Raw genomic sequence first — 16,443 nt, forward strand, 5'->3', positions numbered from 1 at the left:
ACAAAATACACAAATTCACACTTTTCTTACTTATAATAAATATATTCCTTACTATTGGGTGATTTACCTCGTGAACCCAAAGACGTTTTATCATGCTGTCAGATTCTGTTGTTTCAGGCCTTGACAGGCAAACACCTTGAATAACACGTGAAAAGTCACGGAGATTGAACAAATAATGAGATTTGGCTGGAGTAGGAAGCAGATTCTTCATAGCTTCTTTATATATATGCATGGTTCCGTTAATAATCTGTGGAGTCAGTTCTACATATTCTGACGGAAAGCTATAACTGACAAGTTGTAAAAGGTGGTAAGAATAGAATGATTCTCATAATCCCATCATATCTGCATATGACTTAATAAATATTTTACATGTACACAGATTTACTTATAAGTTCATGCCAATTTTTAATTTCTATGATTATACTTCCTCACAGGTAGTTTTAAAAAAATCTTAGTTCTGTCACTAGATTAACAGATTAACTCTACAAATCAAACCTAGTAACTTTGCTGATGCTGACAAACTTTGCTATATTAGATAGCTAATTATACCCTTCTCATTTTTATGACTAACAATTGGGAAGTCAGGTCAAATAGCTCTTGCTGTCTCCTGGGACTTCTTTCCCTCAAAGGACCAGAAGCTGTCAAATCACAAACTTGGTCTGGAAACAGGATATGATCATCTTTTGAGGTTTAGCTGTCAGAATGGATAGACAATGAAAGTTGAAGTCCATTCCTAATAATGCAATTAAAAATTACATACTGGTGAAAGGCCAAAGAAAGAGTAAGCCTTTTCAAACCACAGGAAATTTAAGAGCAGTTTCCAGTTCTATTCTTTGAATAATGACTAACCAAATTCTATTCTTAGTTATTATACGTGAAAGAGTTCTGTATTACAGAAATACCTCAACTAACTGAATTAGCCCTAGGTAATATAAACCTATGTTAGAGACACCAGAACAAGAACTTTTCCATCAGAGTATTTTAAGATGAGCCCTATTTCTGTAGGGTAATGAATAACTCAAAAGGCACAGGATATAAAAGATCGTCATTTCTTTTCAAGAGCAGTGTCCTACAAACATATCTTGGAGACTTCCTAGTGCCATAATTTAAACACTGAGTTTAATTTTTCCAATACATAGAGATTACTTACCATATTGTTAGATGCCAGTCTAGGATTCTGGAAAAAATTGTGTACATGGATTCGTCATCAAAGTCATTAATAGTAACTGTATTGAAGTGTCGCAAGAATCGTGGTGTTACTGGGTTTCGACCACCACCTAAATATTAGAAAGCACTAATGCTATAACTAACAGAAAAAAAATTTAAAATAAAGCAGTAAAAGCCTAACATTTTTTCCCTAATCTTTGATTCAGCTAGCAGGCTCACATTAAAAAGCACCACACCTTGTCATAAGTCTAATAAAAGCAACATGTAACAATCAGTTCTTCTGTAACCGATAGTCTGCAAAATACAGATTGAATTCTCAAGTTGTAGATAGATTGACACGATTTTAACTATGCTTCTGTTATATAAGCAAACTTTTATTACAAACTCCAAAACCACGTTCTTGATTTTCAAAGCATCCTAATGAAAGAAGCCTCTACAAGTAATGTTGTATACTTTATTCAATTTAAATTTTATCCCAGTTCTAGAGCTAGGAGTTTTTATGACTAAATTGTGATTTGGACAATGAAGGTATTTATGGAAATAAGGGGGTGTAAATAAGAAATTTATTGGATACTTGCTCCTTCTGTTTAGAATTCAGGGTTAAGCTGCTGCACAGTGTGTTCAGCCTTCTTACAGCAGCCAATCAGAAAAAAACTAGCTGAAAAGTGGGCAATCTACCATCCTGTCGTGGGTTCAGCAGCAGCAGTCATTTTTTCTTCTTCTTAGTAGCTGGTGCAGTGCTGTGTTTTTTACTTTCAGCCTGGGAATAATGCTGGTAACACCGATGTTTTCAGTTGTTGCTAAGTAATGTTTACTCTGATCAAGGACTTTCTCAGTCTCATGCTCTGCCAGGGAGGAAGGGAAGCCAGGAGGAAGCAGAGACAGGACACCTGATCCAAACTAGCCAAAGGGGTATTCAATACGACAGCACGTCATGCCCAGTATGTGAACCAGGGGGAGTTAACCAGAAGGCCGAGATCGCTGCTGGGGTCGGAAGAAGGGGGGGAATGAGCGAGCGGCTGCATGGTTCTGGGTTGCTGGCTGGGCTTAAACCACAATGCATCCCTGACATTAGGAGCATAGATAAAGGCAACCAAATTAGCATGGTAAGTTCTTTTAAAACATGTGACTTTGGAGCTAAGGCATGACTCTGCACTAATAAAACTAAGACTGCTGGCCTAGAGCCATCTCACATTCAGCCACCTGAGTCTGCAAGCAGAATTAGTGATTGTCTATATTTAACTGTGTATGCGCTACTAGTATCTGCTGAGGAATCTCAGTATTTTATGCAAAATAGGCCAGTTATTCATCCTACTTCCTTCTACCCTAAGGTCATCTCTCAGCCACAGCAGATTACAATGCTTCTTTAAATTTACATGTGCACTGATGGCAAAATTACACAAACTATTGAGATATAAATAAGACTTTTACCCAAGAGATAATCCTTTCCTAATATAAATTTTAAATCTATTTAACCAAGTAGCTTTAAATGTTCTTTAAATAGCTTTGTATTTGTTTCAATAGCAATAACACGTACAGATTTCTGATTTTCATTTCCTGCTGGAAGAAAAAAAAATAAGCACAGGATAGAAAGGAGAATATAACTTTGCAAGTTCTGGAAGTAGCTCCCTGTACAAAGCTACTAAAATAAAATATTCAGCCTCGAATTTAGCTGAATTGTAATATTTGACACAAATAGTTAAGAACATAACTTATACATTTGCTCAGTCCATTTTTCACCATATGACCAGAAAAGTACTGGAACAAAATTAGCTACAAGCTTTCCTGGGAAAGGAAAATTAGAGTCAATTTCAGAGCAGTTGAAAATCACATTATCACTGTCAAACAGGAACATAATATGAAAGGATGATTTGCAGAAAAAGCTTTATGAAAAATGAACATGTAAAATTTCAAAATCCTTTCACAGTTTCCTTCTGCTCACTTATTCTACACACTGATAGTTTGAACTATGTGGATGAACACTGTCTCTAATTTAAAATGACTGTAAGAGCAGTTTTGCTTCTTTAGGAATCAGACAGGTGAAACAGCAGTGGACCCCTATCCCATTGGGCATGCATCACCAAACACAAAAGTAGTCTCAGCAAAGAACTAGCATGTTCTTTTGTGTGTTTGTGTGTGTAAATAACTCTACAAAATAAAGGAGGAGCTCTAAGGAGGCTGAAGCAGACGAGAAGGAAGGTACCAATCACAGTTCAATTTAATACTGTAAATGTGCTCAGCTATGGTATGTTAGAGGCAGGGCTGTGAACAATTCTGTAAAAAGAAATTGTTATATGGTTCCTGCAGTAGTGAAGTAAATAGATTATATAGTTTCTATAAAACCAAACACAACAGCATCAAATAAACATTAATTCCTCATTTTAACTGATAAAATATGACAGATTTTTTTTTTTTTTTAACTAAATAGGTCATATAGTAAATGTGTATGCAGGTTATCAGAAAAGTAATGACCTCTTTACATCATATGCTTTATTTCTTTTTGGACAAATAAAGTAAGGTTTATGTGCTTAAGAACATCACCTAGTCCTATTTAGACAAGTTTTGAAGAAGAATAAAAATGACTGAAGGCCAATGAGGGACCTCATTAGACTACAGGGATTTCATAAATACTTGGTAGATACATTCTTGTTTTCCTGAGAAGAAATATTTCTTTCTGTCAGAGGCTAATACTAGTCTCTCTGCTACTCCTCAACCACTCTACTATGACTGCTGCTCATGTTTCCTGCAGCAGTCAAGCAAAGGGTTCCTTGAGTCCTATCCATAGCCATAAAGACCCAAACTGTAAAACTATGCCTCAATAAGCATTCAGTCTTTGGAAACCAAAGGAACATGAAAAAGCATATAGGACACATCTCTTACCTGGTGGTCCCATTGCACACACAATCTGAAGATCTATAAGTTTAATCTTTGAGCAGTCTTTAAGGTCGTACCAATTCCAGTGATCTAACCACTGCCGTAGTAATTCAACAGGTGGTTGAGCACCATAGACCTCTCGTGCTGGCATATTAACATCATCTACAAATACAACCTGAAAAGAAAAACAGAAAGGATTTTTCATTTATACATTTTACTGAATATATACCACTATTCTGCTTGATTCTGGAAACACTGCACATCAATTCACTCCCATTAAAATTAATGGTAGTAATAAACATATAGTTTTGAAAAGTGCCCCTAAGCTCATAATGCAGTTTCTGCTGAGATAAACAAAAATCAAACTTAAGAAGTAACTGTGGCATTCTAAAGCCATTACAAAACATATCTGCCAAGGAGAGAAAAAACTGTGCTTCTCATTTCTGAGTATATTTAATGAAAGATGGTAAACTAATACTTGCTATTTAAACCTTACTCTGCTACATACATGGCTTTTCTTGGAAAAAAAGATGGAGTCAAGACAACCCACAAAAATCTCAAAAGGTGGTGACAGATAGATATGTATGCTTACATACTGGTACTTTCAGGATGCCTGTAGACTTCTTGTACATGCAGCCTTGTTTTTTATTTCTTTTTGGTATTTCCCAGCTATTTTCTTTGTATTTAAAACTTATTTTCATACAGAAATGTATTAGTTACCATTTTTTTCCCAAAAGGAGGTCCAAAAATTCCTTTTCTCCTTTTGTCCATCTTGGACATTATAATATTCTGAGTCTGAGCTGCTGTAGTTTGTGCTGAAAAGTTAATGAGCAGTGGCGTGTAGGCATCTTTATTCAAATTATTTAAAAGAAAATTCTGGAAGGATTGTGAAAAGGAAAAAGTTAAACTATCTACACAGATCAACAAATTTTATAGCACTTTAGCAAATAGCAATCAGACATTTTTGTACCATTTTTATCTCATTTAAAATTATTCATTAATTTATTTAATTTATCTCTAAGAAAACTCTAATAACTATTTCATCAGATAAACCAATATTCTTGAAAAATTGAAACCATAATAAACTTAATTTGTCAGGGAAAAATTTCTACCTCCAATATAGACATTTTCACAAGAAAAAATAAATATATATATACCTAGTGTATTATATAAATCCACTATGTTAATATTTTGCACTTCATACTACTACATACTACAATTACAGTTTATAAATATTGCCTGTACTAATCCACACCCAAATATGTAAAGGTATCCACAGGACCTAATACTCATGCCTAGTTTTGAAGGTTTTACAGGAGTATTTTGTCTGAAGGGCATAGCAAGCATATCTAATGATAAGCTTTAAAATACTACCATCAAGACTGGTAGCATTTTATAATGCTAACTGCCTTCCAAAGACCCGTACATTAGCTGCAATTTAACCTCTGTGAGAAATCTGGATCAAAGTCAGCATTTCAAGTGAGACTGAAAAGGACTCATTTCTTACCCACACATGAGTAAAAAACACAGGGGGAAGAAATCCTCCCATCCCTCCCAGCAGTTACCACAGACCATTACTGCAGAAAAAGTAATGTTTCTAATGACTAGTCTGATCTCTGTCAACAGCTGTTGAGACCTTCCAGACTATATAGGTTTTTTTCCAACAGAAAAAAATGTTGAATCTCTATCCTTGATGGAAAAATCTGAGCTGCACCACAAAAATATAATAATGACAACTTATGGAAATCACAGAGCAATGGAACTTAATGGCCATATTTATTTTATTTCTTTGATCAGGTCTGAACTCCCCAGAAATATCACATTCTTAACAACCATCCCAGAAATTAACTGGGCAGTAGAAACTAGTTACATTCTTTGTTGAACAAATGTTTTATTGTACTTCTGACATTGATATTCTAGGAACAGTCCTTTGTGAAGAGATCTCTTTCCAGCCTTAATATTTTTCTCAAAATTATTTCAGAAAATTAACTTAAAACCAAAAATAAGTTAAAATAATCCTTAGTCAGTAATTTCAGAGTTAATTTTTATCACAGAAAAGGAATGAAAGTTAACAGATTCAAGACAACGAAGCCAAATATATCTTATCTGCTTATATATCTTTTAACTTTTGCTCGCTGCAAAACAACTGGGTGTACACAGGCTTCATGCTGATTGCACTGGAGCAATCAATAGAAGCAAAATCCTCTACATAAAGACATACTGGTGGAAAAAAGTACAAACAAAATAAAGTTTGTGCCACTCAGAGGAACAGCTTCTACCTTCTCTCTCAGGATTTTCTTGGAGAATCTCAGTAGCTAAAAATGCAATAATGGCTTTGCCTTATCTCCACTTATGTATCCCCTTTTTGCCTCAAAAGTATACTTTCCCATGGATATAGATGGAACCCTGTGAAAAAAGCTGAATTTGGAAATTTCTTTAAGTGAACCTCAACACCATGAGCATTCTATTAGCACAGTCCTCTTGCCTGTCAGGCTTTAATAGTCTCCCAGAAAGAGATGCCACCAGTATTTAAGCCGTAGCATTTGGCAGATCTGCCTGAAAAATTAAAACTAACATTTTTAATCTAGACTACTAAAATAATGTTCTATATTACCCACATTGTTATTTTAGTAGCCACATGACAAAATTAAAATTAACAAAGCATCACTTGGTGACTTAAGATGAAAAAAAGAGGAAACACTATCCCAAAATAACTGTGACTCAATTATGTCAAAAAGATAATAAAATCTGCTTTCAATCATATAGTCTGACTTACCCCTTTAGACAGAAAGAGTCATATTTGTAGACACGGGAAAATAACCCAAAACCTTTATCTTGAATTCTTATTCTAATACCTGAAGCTAAAATGCTGTTTACAAGATTGTCATTCCCTTTGATTAGAATTTCACAAGCTCTGAGAAATATATCGCATTTGGCTGTATTAAGTCATTACTTACATTAAATGTTTTTATTACTTACTATCATGTGTTTTGATTATCATTAGGCCCAATCAGAACTAAGTATATCTTGACACTTTCAATATAAAAAATGCACACTGGTAACTTAAAAAACAGCTGATAATGATTTGTTTTCTCTTCAGTGCTCATCTTATTTATTAAACAGAATTAAAATCATATTCAAAGACAAAATTAATCATTTCCTTACAAGCTTCTCTATGGTACACACCAGTACAAAGATACAGAAAGGTAAGGGGCAAAATATTACCCAGTTAAATCTTTAACTTAGATAACAACAACTTGATTTTTTTAAGAACAGCACTTCTGCAAATCAGAACGCATGGATTCAGATCAGCCCTCCAGAAAATGAGGAACATAGTGTGAAAATGTGTATGACTTAGGTGACCTGCCTACTTTTACAGAATCTTATGGGGGATGGAGGCATGGAAATATATCATCATGCAATTAAAGAGTTTATCATAATGAATGTACAAGAAATGTCAAAGTATTGTATAAGATTATATATATAATAATCTCTTTTTAGTTACACATATTTCATTTCCTAATATATAAAAAATTCATCTCTCATTTTTCTTTTTTAAAAAAAGTTGAATTATTACTCACCTTACCCCTTTCATAGCTATTTCGAACATCAAAATTGAAGTACTTACAGTAATATAGGTACTCTTCCCAGTTCCTGTTGGCCCCACAAATATAGAAGGTTTTTGATGTAATGTCAGCAATTCCATCAATGCCATGTATCGAACAGTATCCAGAGTTGGTACAATTATTTCATTAAACATCATATCATCACGTATAGGAGGAGCTGATTTGAGTGTTTCCACCCAGGGTTCCCAAATTCCTGCTCCCTATTTTAATGTATTTAAAAGTCATATATTTGTAATTAACAGGAAAAAAGAGCATAGAACCAATGGAAATAGAAAAATCAAAGTTCTATGACTTAACAGGTGGGGTTATCAACAAATTTTTAAAAGGATTAAAAAAATAATTTCATAGGTTGTTCAGTTTGTTTCAGAATTTAGTGTTTTCAACTCAAAAGTGCTCAAAAAAATAACACGCCTCTGCCTGAAGCATGCAACTACTGAAAGACAAAGAATGTATCTTATTTTTTGTATCTGTACACATATTTTATATATATATACACACACAAAATGAAAAAATACATATACTTATTTACCTGTTATATACAGTATATAAATATGTAATATATTAGGAAATTATTGTATAAAAATTTAACCACTAAAACTAAAAAAGCATAGTCAGGCTTTCCACAGACTCCCATAATAAATACCTCCAAACTACCTCCCAATTTGAGGGCAGATTAATTTTGGTGCTGAATCTCCATAGCAAAGCTTTCTTTTTCAGACCAGGCTACTAGAGGAGTCATAAAAGATGTCAAAACTCTCCAGCAGTAAATGAATATAAGGAGATGTTAAAAAACTGTAAATAGCCCTGAAACAACTGTATGTTCTATCTTATCCCCAAAAAATTCTACCTTGAGATAAAAGTCATATGAAACTCCTAGAGATCATTCTCTCTTTATGTCTTTCTTAGAGGGGGCATATTCTCACCTCTGTACACAAAAACCCCTTTACCGGAAGAACATGTTTTTATGGATCATGATCAGAAGAAATAAAGCCTTTACTAATGATTGAAACCTTGGCCACTTGGTGAGATGCAAGAATCATCTATGAGCTGAAATCTAGACAAAAGTAATTCTTACACTTCTACAGGACTTCACAGGAATCACAAACTCAAAAAAAAAAAAAAAAAGTACATTTATTTTATCTCAGTGTCTCTGGAGCATACCAGATCCAGAGTGTGAAGTTCTCCTCTCCACTGGGAGAGATGCATCAAACATTCACATCTTAATCCCAGGAAAAAAAGGCAGAGAAGAGGCAGAGAGGTAGCCTACCACAGTAATGAAACCTAAGAAAAGGGCTGAATTCCAAAATAAAATAATTTTGTAAGAAATCAAGAATAAAAAAAAAAAAAAAATGACAGAGACAAAATAACTGGTCGAGTTTTGCTGCAAACTTGTTCTGCCACAGCAGGCAAATATTCTGGTAGCCAAGAAGACAGGCTTTGGTGCTGCAAGTCCCAACCAGGACACTAGACCATCACTAGCTTGCAAGGATGGATGTCTGCCCTATTCATTGATAAAAGAAGTAGGTGGCAGAAACAGATTTATAGCAATAATACACACCTTGTAGGATTCATTGACTACTATAAAATGGAAGCTCACTTTATATTTTGCAATCCTCACCTCTTTGACAAACCGATAATCATAAATTGTTGCTTCTCTTGGAAATGGGACTGTGAAAGCTTTTGAAGACTGTTCGAAATTGGTCAACAATTTGTATTGTTTGTTTGTGTCCTCACTAAGTGATCCACTAAGCATTTCTCGCAGAATTTTGTCAAATTTCAGTCGACCATCGTCCCTACAGCTGGCTCCTACAGACCATGTCAGTGAAAATAGAAAAATACCCTAGAGATGGAAAACCAAAATGTAACTGCAATAACTGCATATTACAAAGTTATTATTCATTGAAGTCAAAGAAACCTTTGCCACAAATCACAGCAGAAATACACTGGACCAACTTGATTTTATGTATATAGTATGGAACCATACTGCTAGTAAAATAGAACACCATTATGTTAACTATCAGTATCTGATCACTTCTGTCATACAGCAAAATGCCCGACCTGCTCAGCGCAGAGCTGTTACTTTGGGAAAGTTCAAGCATAAGCTGCTTTTTATTCCAGACCAATTTAGATTATCTTTCTGTTATTCAAAGGCCAATCTCATACACTGATAGCTATGTCTTGTTCACAGGGCTTTCCTTGAATTACAATCCTTATATGGTATCGTTCTAACTACTAATAAACTGAGATACCATAAACTGGAGAATCATATACAATTTTGGCTGGTTTGTATAAAATTCATTCAATTTTTATTAAGATATCAAAGACATCAGACTCAACTATGTATCAATTATAAAAAATGCAATAGTATTCTCCTCAATAGACATTACAAAATATGTAATTCTAATTACAAAATACAGGTTTTATTGCTTGTGAAGTCCATTTCACTAAAGCCTGGTTTAGAGTTTCCTATTCTTTACGTTTAACAAACTGCCTACCTCAAGCCAAGAGAAAATGTCTTGGTCATTCATTTCCTTAACTTTGGCTTCATCAGCAAATTCATCCATCATGCAGTCCATCAGATTCATTAGTGATCGAATTAAGTTTGTATCTGAAGTAGGAGACAGCTCCTGAAAAGAAAGAAGTCACCTCAGTTGCATGTGTGTTTTACTCATTGAAAAGAGACTGATAAATAGCAGGGGTTTATTTCCTCACTCCGAAGATAAAAAACCCAGTAGCGTAAATATGTCTAAAATACATTCAGAAGTCAGTTAAACAAGACACAGAAACCTTGCTCACAGCCTTCATCTTAACAGCTGTTACTAAAAATTAATAAATATAAATTAATATGGTCCAAATAGAACAATTTGTTCCTTTGGCACTTGGAAGTGAAAACAATTCATACGATCTTCATTTCTCAGAAAAGTAATTCATCCTACCTTTGTGTATTTCCTAATAAACTCAAGGCAGAGTGGAGCCATTCTGTCAAACAGGCTTATTATAAATTCTTTATGCACAGAGCTGATTCCTGAATGCAATGTATTTAGCCAAGACACCATTAATGGTCTCCAGCCTAACATCTGGGGTTCCATATAGATCATACCACACCTTGAAACCTAAAAATAAAAGAACAAACAGGTACATAATGGGGCTACAGAACGGATGGATAGAGGCAAAGCAGCTGACATCATCCACCTGGACTTGTGCAAAGCGTTTGACACTGTCCCACACGAAGTCTTTGTGTCTAAACTGGAGGGACATAAATTTGATGGATGGACTACTTGGTGGATACAGAATTGGCTGGATAGGTGCACACTAAGAGTTGCGGTCAATGGCTCAATGTCCAATTGGAGACCGGTAACGAGTGATGTCCCTCAGGGGTTGGTGTTGGGACTGATCCTGTTCAACGTCTTTGTCGGCGACATGAACAGTGGGATTGATGCGCCCTCAGCAAGTTTGCCAATAACACTAAGTTATGTGATTTGGTTGATACGCTGGAGGGAAGAGATGCCATCCAGAGGGACCTTGACTCGCTTGAGAGGTGGCCAATGCCAAGCTCATGAAGTTCAACCAAGCCAAGTGCAAGGTCCTACACCTGGGTCGGGGCAATCCCAGGCACAGCTACAGGTTGGGCAGAGAAGAGATTCAGAGCAGCTCTGCAGAGAAGGACTTGGGGGTGTTGGTCAGTGAGAAACTAACATGAGCCGGCTTCAGTGTGCGCTTACAGCCCAGAAAGCAAAGCGTATCCTGGGCTGCATCAAAAGAAGTATGACCAGCAGTCAAAGGAGGTGATCCTGTCCCTCTACTCTGCTCTCGTGAGACCCCACCTGGAGTATTGTGTACAGTTCTGCTGTCCTCAACATAAAAAGGACATGGAGCTGTTGGAGCAAGTCCAGAGGAGGGCCACAAGGATGATAAGGGGGCTGGAGCACCTCCTGTATGAAGACAGGCTGAGAGAGTTGGGGCTGTTCAGCCTGGAGAAGAGAAGCTGCGTGGAGACCTCATAGCAGCCTTCCAGTATCTGAAAGGGGTCTACAAGGATGCTGAAGAGGGACTCTTCATTAGGGACAGTAGTGATAGGACAAGGGGTAATGGGTTTAAACTTAAACAGGGGAAGTTCAGGTTAGATATAAGGAAGAAGTTCTTTACTGTGAGGGTGGTGAGGCAGTGAAACATGTTGCCCAAAGAAGTGGTAAATGCTCCATCCCTGGCAGTTTTCAAGGCCAGGTTGGTCAAAGCCTTGCGTGACATGGTCTAGAGTGAGGTGTCCCTGTCCATGGCAGGGGGGGCTGGAACTAGACGATCTTAAGGTTCTTTCCAACCCTAACCGTTCCATGATTCTATGATTCTGTGTCATCTTCTGTGATTTTCAAAGGGTTTTTTCTAGCTACAAGAACATAACATAACATTCAGTGTTACACCACACAGCTTCTGGGATTATTAGAAGCTGGTATAAAATGTACAGTGGGACTCTCTCAACTCTGAGACAGATAAGGTTCAAACTTTGCTTTATTTCTTCAGCCAACAGGAGACCTAATGTTGAAGACAAATTTTCCTCTTAAATAGAATTAGTTCCCAACATTAAGATCACAAAAGATAATAAGCTAACTACTAGAGTGCCTAAAAATTGTTTTTTAATTGTTTTATGTAACTTTTAAGTAAAAAGTGCTTCCCAGTATGACTATGCAGATATTTTGTTCTGTTCATATTATTATGAACCTTTTTTCATATTCAAGAGATTTTTTTTTTTTCAGTGATTGTTGGTTTTACCGGAATTTTTCTGGGATGTAAGCGATTTTATTTTTCTCATCAGGCACTTGCCAGACCCTGAACAGTTATGGAGTCTTCTGTATATGTAACTTACATTACACATGTAAATATGTAATATGTCACATTATATTGCAAGATTATGAAAAATTTAAACAAGAAAACCAAGTTACAATCGGCAACAACACCTCACACTAGACCATCATCAAAGACAAATACTCACAGTAGCAGGAGAAGCAACTTCTAAATCCATTGGTTCAAAAATGAGGCTCATCTGATCTGACATTTTGATGATCTCTCCACTCATAAGGCACAACTTTTTATTATCATCAAGCACAGTATTCATATTCTCAATCCATACTGCATCCACTGGTCCATCAAAAATCAGCCATTTTCTATCTGGAGTCTGGTAGCAGAAAATACTTTTAATCAAATATCTGCAATTTTATGTTTACTGTAAAATAAACAGATCTAAAGTTATTTTCAACAAAAGCTAATTCAAAATTTCGGTTTCTGAAATCACAATCTATATTCACAATTTAGTTTTATAATGTTAAAGCATATACTGTTTAACTATAGAAGGTTAATATCTTTGGTTTCTTTCAGTTATACTTCATAGAATCATAGAATAGTTAGGGTTGGAAAGGACCTTAGGATCATCCAGTTCCAACCCCTCAGCCATGGCAGGGACACATCGCACTAAACCATGTCGCCCAAGGCTCTGTCCAACCTGGCCTTGAACACCGCCAGGGATGGAGCATTCACAACTTCCTTGGGCATACCTGTATACTTGCAATACAGTATATTGCTTCTGTCAAACTGCAACATAGACAAATACTTTGACTTACAACACAGTGAGATTGTTAATACGAGTTACTACTACTCACTACTATTACACACTTACCATGGAAGTCAATAGGACTAATTTAAGGAATATGGTAATACCTAAACGTAATATATGGGAGTTTTTCAGAATATAAGCAAATAGTCATAGGTGTTCATCATACTTCTTACAGGAAAATACAAGGCAGTTATGCAGTTCTGCAAATGTTATTAGAGATGGTAAACTTTGCACTGATCAACTTCAATATACTACTTAAATTTCTGGGTCAAACAGTTTGATAATGCAATGACCAAAAACGAGCACAGCATCAGTCAGAAAGATGTGTCTTGTATTATACTCAGTGAAAATATTTCAATGGACTTTAATGGAAGGTCAGCCAAAGGCCACACACAGACAGCAGTTTCTTCCAAAACAAACATCAAAATGCCAATATACATTAACAGCACAGATTTGGGGCAAATCAGACAAAATATGGGATGACAATATGGTAGAAAAATTAAATATTCATTTATTTATAACATGCAAAAAACCAAACCCTGGCCCTTTATCTTTACATAAGGATTTCTGAAACACAAATCTTAATCTATCAGCACCCAGAAAGCACTTTGCATGGCACTTACTACAATCCAATCATGCCAAAATGCAGTCTCTGCATTCAAATGATTAAGCATGTGAATCCTACAAATAAAATCTAAAAAGTATAAATTGAAAATGCTCTAAATTTCCCAAAATGCTCTAAGCCTGATAAGCTCTTACTTGAGAAGCAGCAAATGCTCTGAAGTTCACTGCTAGGACACCATCTGACCATTCATGTGACACTGGATCAAATTGTCCATACAGCTGACCCATAGTTATGGATTTGGGATTTAAAACAGCGATTTGAACTTTGTTTTCTTCCATCAGCCCCTGCAGACACAAAAGTAATAAAATCTTTTAATTTTAAACACGTGATTTATTATTCCTTTTTAATTATTATTATTTGTCATAAAAATAAAACTAAAATTTGCTTGAACACAGTTTTCACCAAAAATATTTATAAAAATGTTTAGATACCTTCTTACTTATGTCTCCCAATGCTCCTGCCAGAACTTTATACGCACTTGTTTTCCCTCCAAAAGGCTCACCGACTATCATAAAGCCATGACGCACAATCATCATCTCATATATCTGCAGGATCTTCATAGTAAATGAATCAGTCATTTGCAAATTCATAGCTTCACAGTTTGTTTTGATGGCTTCCAATAGGTGATTGTAGTCTGGTTTTGGTAGCTTCACACCAGGAAACAAATCAGAAGTAATACCCTATTCAAACAATTAATTAAAAGTACACTTAATTTCATAATAATTTGGTTTGAAACTCATGCAATAAACCCTTTGTTGACTCTAAGCAGACTAATACCTATTTTGATTAAAATAAAATAGTTATTAATTTTACGTCACTCTTGCCTCAGCCAAAATTCTGAGGTTTTAATTTATTATTGATATTTATTTCATGTATCTTTTTCATATTTATCTGGGCACACAGAGAAGCAATTAACTGCCTAAGCATGTTCTTTCGTGATAAACATTGGCTTTTATAAAAATAGTTTATAAAACTTGCAGTTAGAAATTGGAGAAAATGTTATCTTTTTTCCCTCAATAACTGAATGCGTTAAAAATCAAGAAACAAAAAACTGGACAGATCATAAATAACTTAAAACAAAGTGAAGGAGAGTTTTGAGCAAAACAAGACTTGGAAAGCATGTTATCATTTGCATGCTCCTACATAAACACAGAAGAGTTATGTGTATCTCAAAGCCAGATGTACCCGACTACACTGGGCACCTGAACAACAAAGGCAAAACCAGCAAAATTAAAGTGAATTACAGAGGATATGGGGGTTTCCCATTTCTTTCAAGCATGATATATAAATTGAGGGAAGAAATAACTATTTTTCATAATAAAAATATAAAAATTCTTAAAATCATATTCAGTATTTTAAATTATATTACTACTGCTGAACTCTTTTTATAATTCTTTCTGTATCTGATAAGAATTTCAAACAAAGCTATTGCATTCTAGAACTAAAAGAATTAAGCTATTACAATAGCCACATAGTCTAGGCCTCATTTACTGCTGACCCCAGTGGATAATTACTGTCCCTCAGTGGATAATTAATTACAGTGACATTGTGGCATCATGCTCATTCATCTGTGTTTTTCCTTGTTACATGCATCTTTTCTGTACTGCCACAATCATCTACTTTAATTCCATTAGCCTCACATTCCTTAGCCTTCTTTTGCTGTTTCCAAGTCAATAATGTGACACTTCCTAGTTTCAACTTAGGAAATTTTTCCTATTTTTGGGATATGCCAACAAGTAAAATATTAGTATGTGCAAGGCTGTTTCATCTCTAAACCAACATATATTTGTTAATCCAAGACAGTGAAAAACATACTTCTGAAGTATTACTTCTTAAATATACTTAATTTCTGTACACAAAATTGTTAATGTTGCTATTCTTATTCTTAAAGACTGAAACTTGGAGAAACAATTAGTGAAGATGCTTCAGCTTTCCCAGACTTCTGTAAATTTATCTCTGCTGTTTCCAAACTTATGAAAATATGAATTCTCCCTTCATGTCATGATTTGTTTTCAGGAACAAGTGTCTAATTTAGGCAAAATCTTATTTAGAGTAACAGTGACCAGAGACGTATGTTCAGTTTCTAATTAATTACATTTTCATACAACTTTGGGCAAGGCAATTATCTTTTCCAGATTTTCAAGATTTTCTTCAGATTTCTAAGGCTTTTCCTTAAGATTCCTAAAGGAAAGAGCTTCCACATTACTTTCATGCACTCATGCATGTTTTCTTATAGAAATTGCCTCATTTTATTCCATAATGAAATTATACAAAAAAAGTATTATACACTGTACACAAAGGACACACACAAAGGACAAGGTTTTCAGTTTCCAAACATTTATATACACCAACACAGACCCTTTCTTGTTTTTCTAACAGAGCACAGAAAGCTCATAGCTACTGAGGAAGATTTCAGATTTTTCCTAACGAAGTTCACAACTCACATCTGTGTTGGGAATGTCTGGTTAGATCAGAGGTATATTAAACATGCCTACCCTGCAGTAGCAGATTAGAAATCCAATCTGAATGGAACATATAAGGAAACA

At 35.3% G+C, this 16,443-nt stretch overlaps 1 protein-coding gene across 1 annotated transcript in view; it reads right to left on the reverse strand.

Annotated features, from left to right (window-relative positions):
• The window catches only part of DNAH7 (dynein axonemal heavy chain 7), a 102,585-nt gene that overhangs the window by 44,755 nt on the left and 41,387 nt on the right, over window positions 1-16,443 (reverse strand). Inside the window, exons 29-39 of the mRNA XM_030486292.1 lie at window positions 14,329-14,577; window positions 14,032-14,181; window positions 12,655-12,837; window positions 10,604-10,780; window positions 10,163-10,294; window positions 9,286-9,507; window positions 7,670-7,867; window positions 4,762-4,917; window positions 4,048-4,216; window positions 1,151-1,277; window positions 68-287 (exon numbers count right to left, since the gene is read on the reverse strand). Coding sequence (XP_030342152.1) covers window positions 68-287; window positions 1,151-1,277; window positions 4,048-4,216; window positions 4,762-4,917; window positions 7,670-7,867; window positions 9,286-9,507; window positions 10,163-10,294; window positions 10,604-10,780; window positions 12,655-12,837; window positions 14,032-14,181; window positions 14,329-14,577 — 1,983 coding nt within the window. The remainder of the gene's footprint in view (window positions 1-67; window positions 288-1,150; window positions 1,278-4,047; window positions 4,217-4,761; window positions 4,918-7,669; window positions 7,868-9,285; window positions 9,508-10,162; window positions 10,295-10,603; window positions 10,781-12,654; window positions 12,838-14,031; window positions 14,182-14,328; window positions 14,578-16,443) is intronic.

Source organism: Strigops habroptila, chromosome 5 (assembly GCF_004027225.2).
Source record: "Strigops habroptila isolate Jane chromosome 5, bStrHab1.2.pri, whole genome shotgun sequence".
Classification (NCBI taxonomy): Eukaryota; Metazoa; Chordata; class Aves; order Psittaciformes; family Psittacidae; genus Strigops; species Strigops habroptila.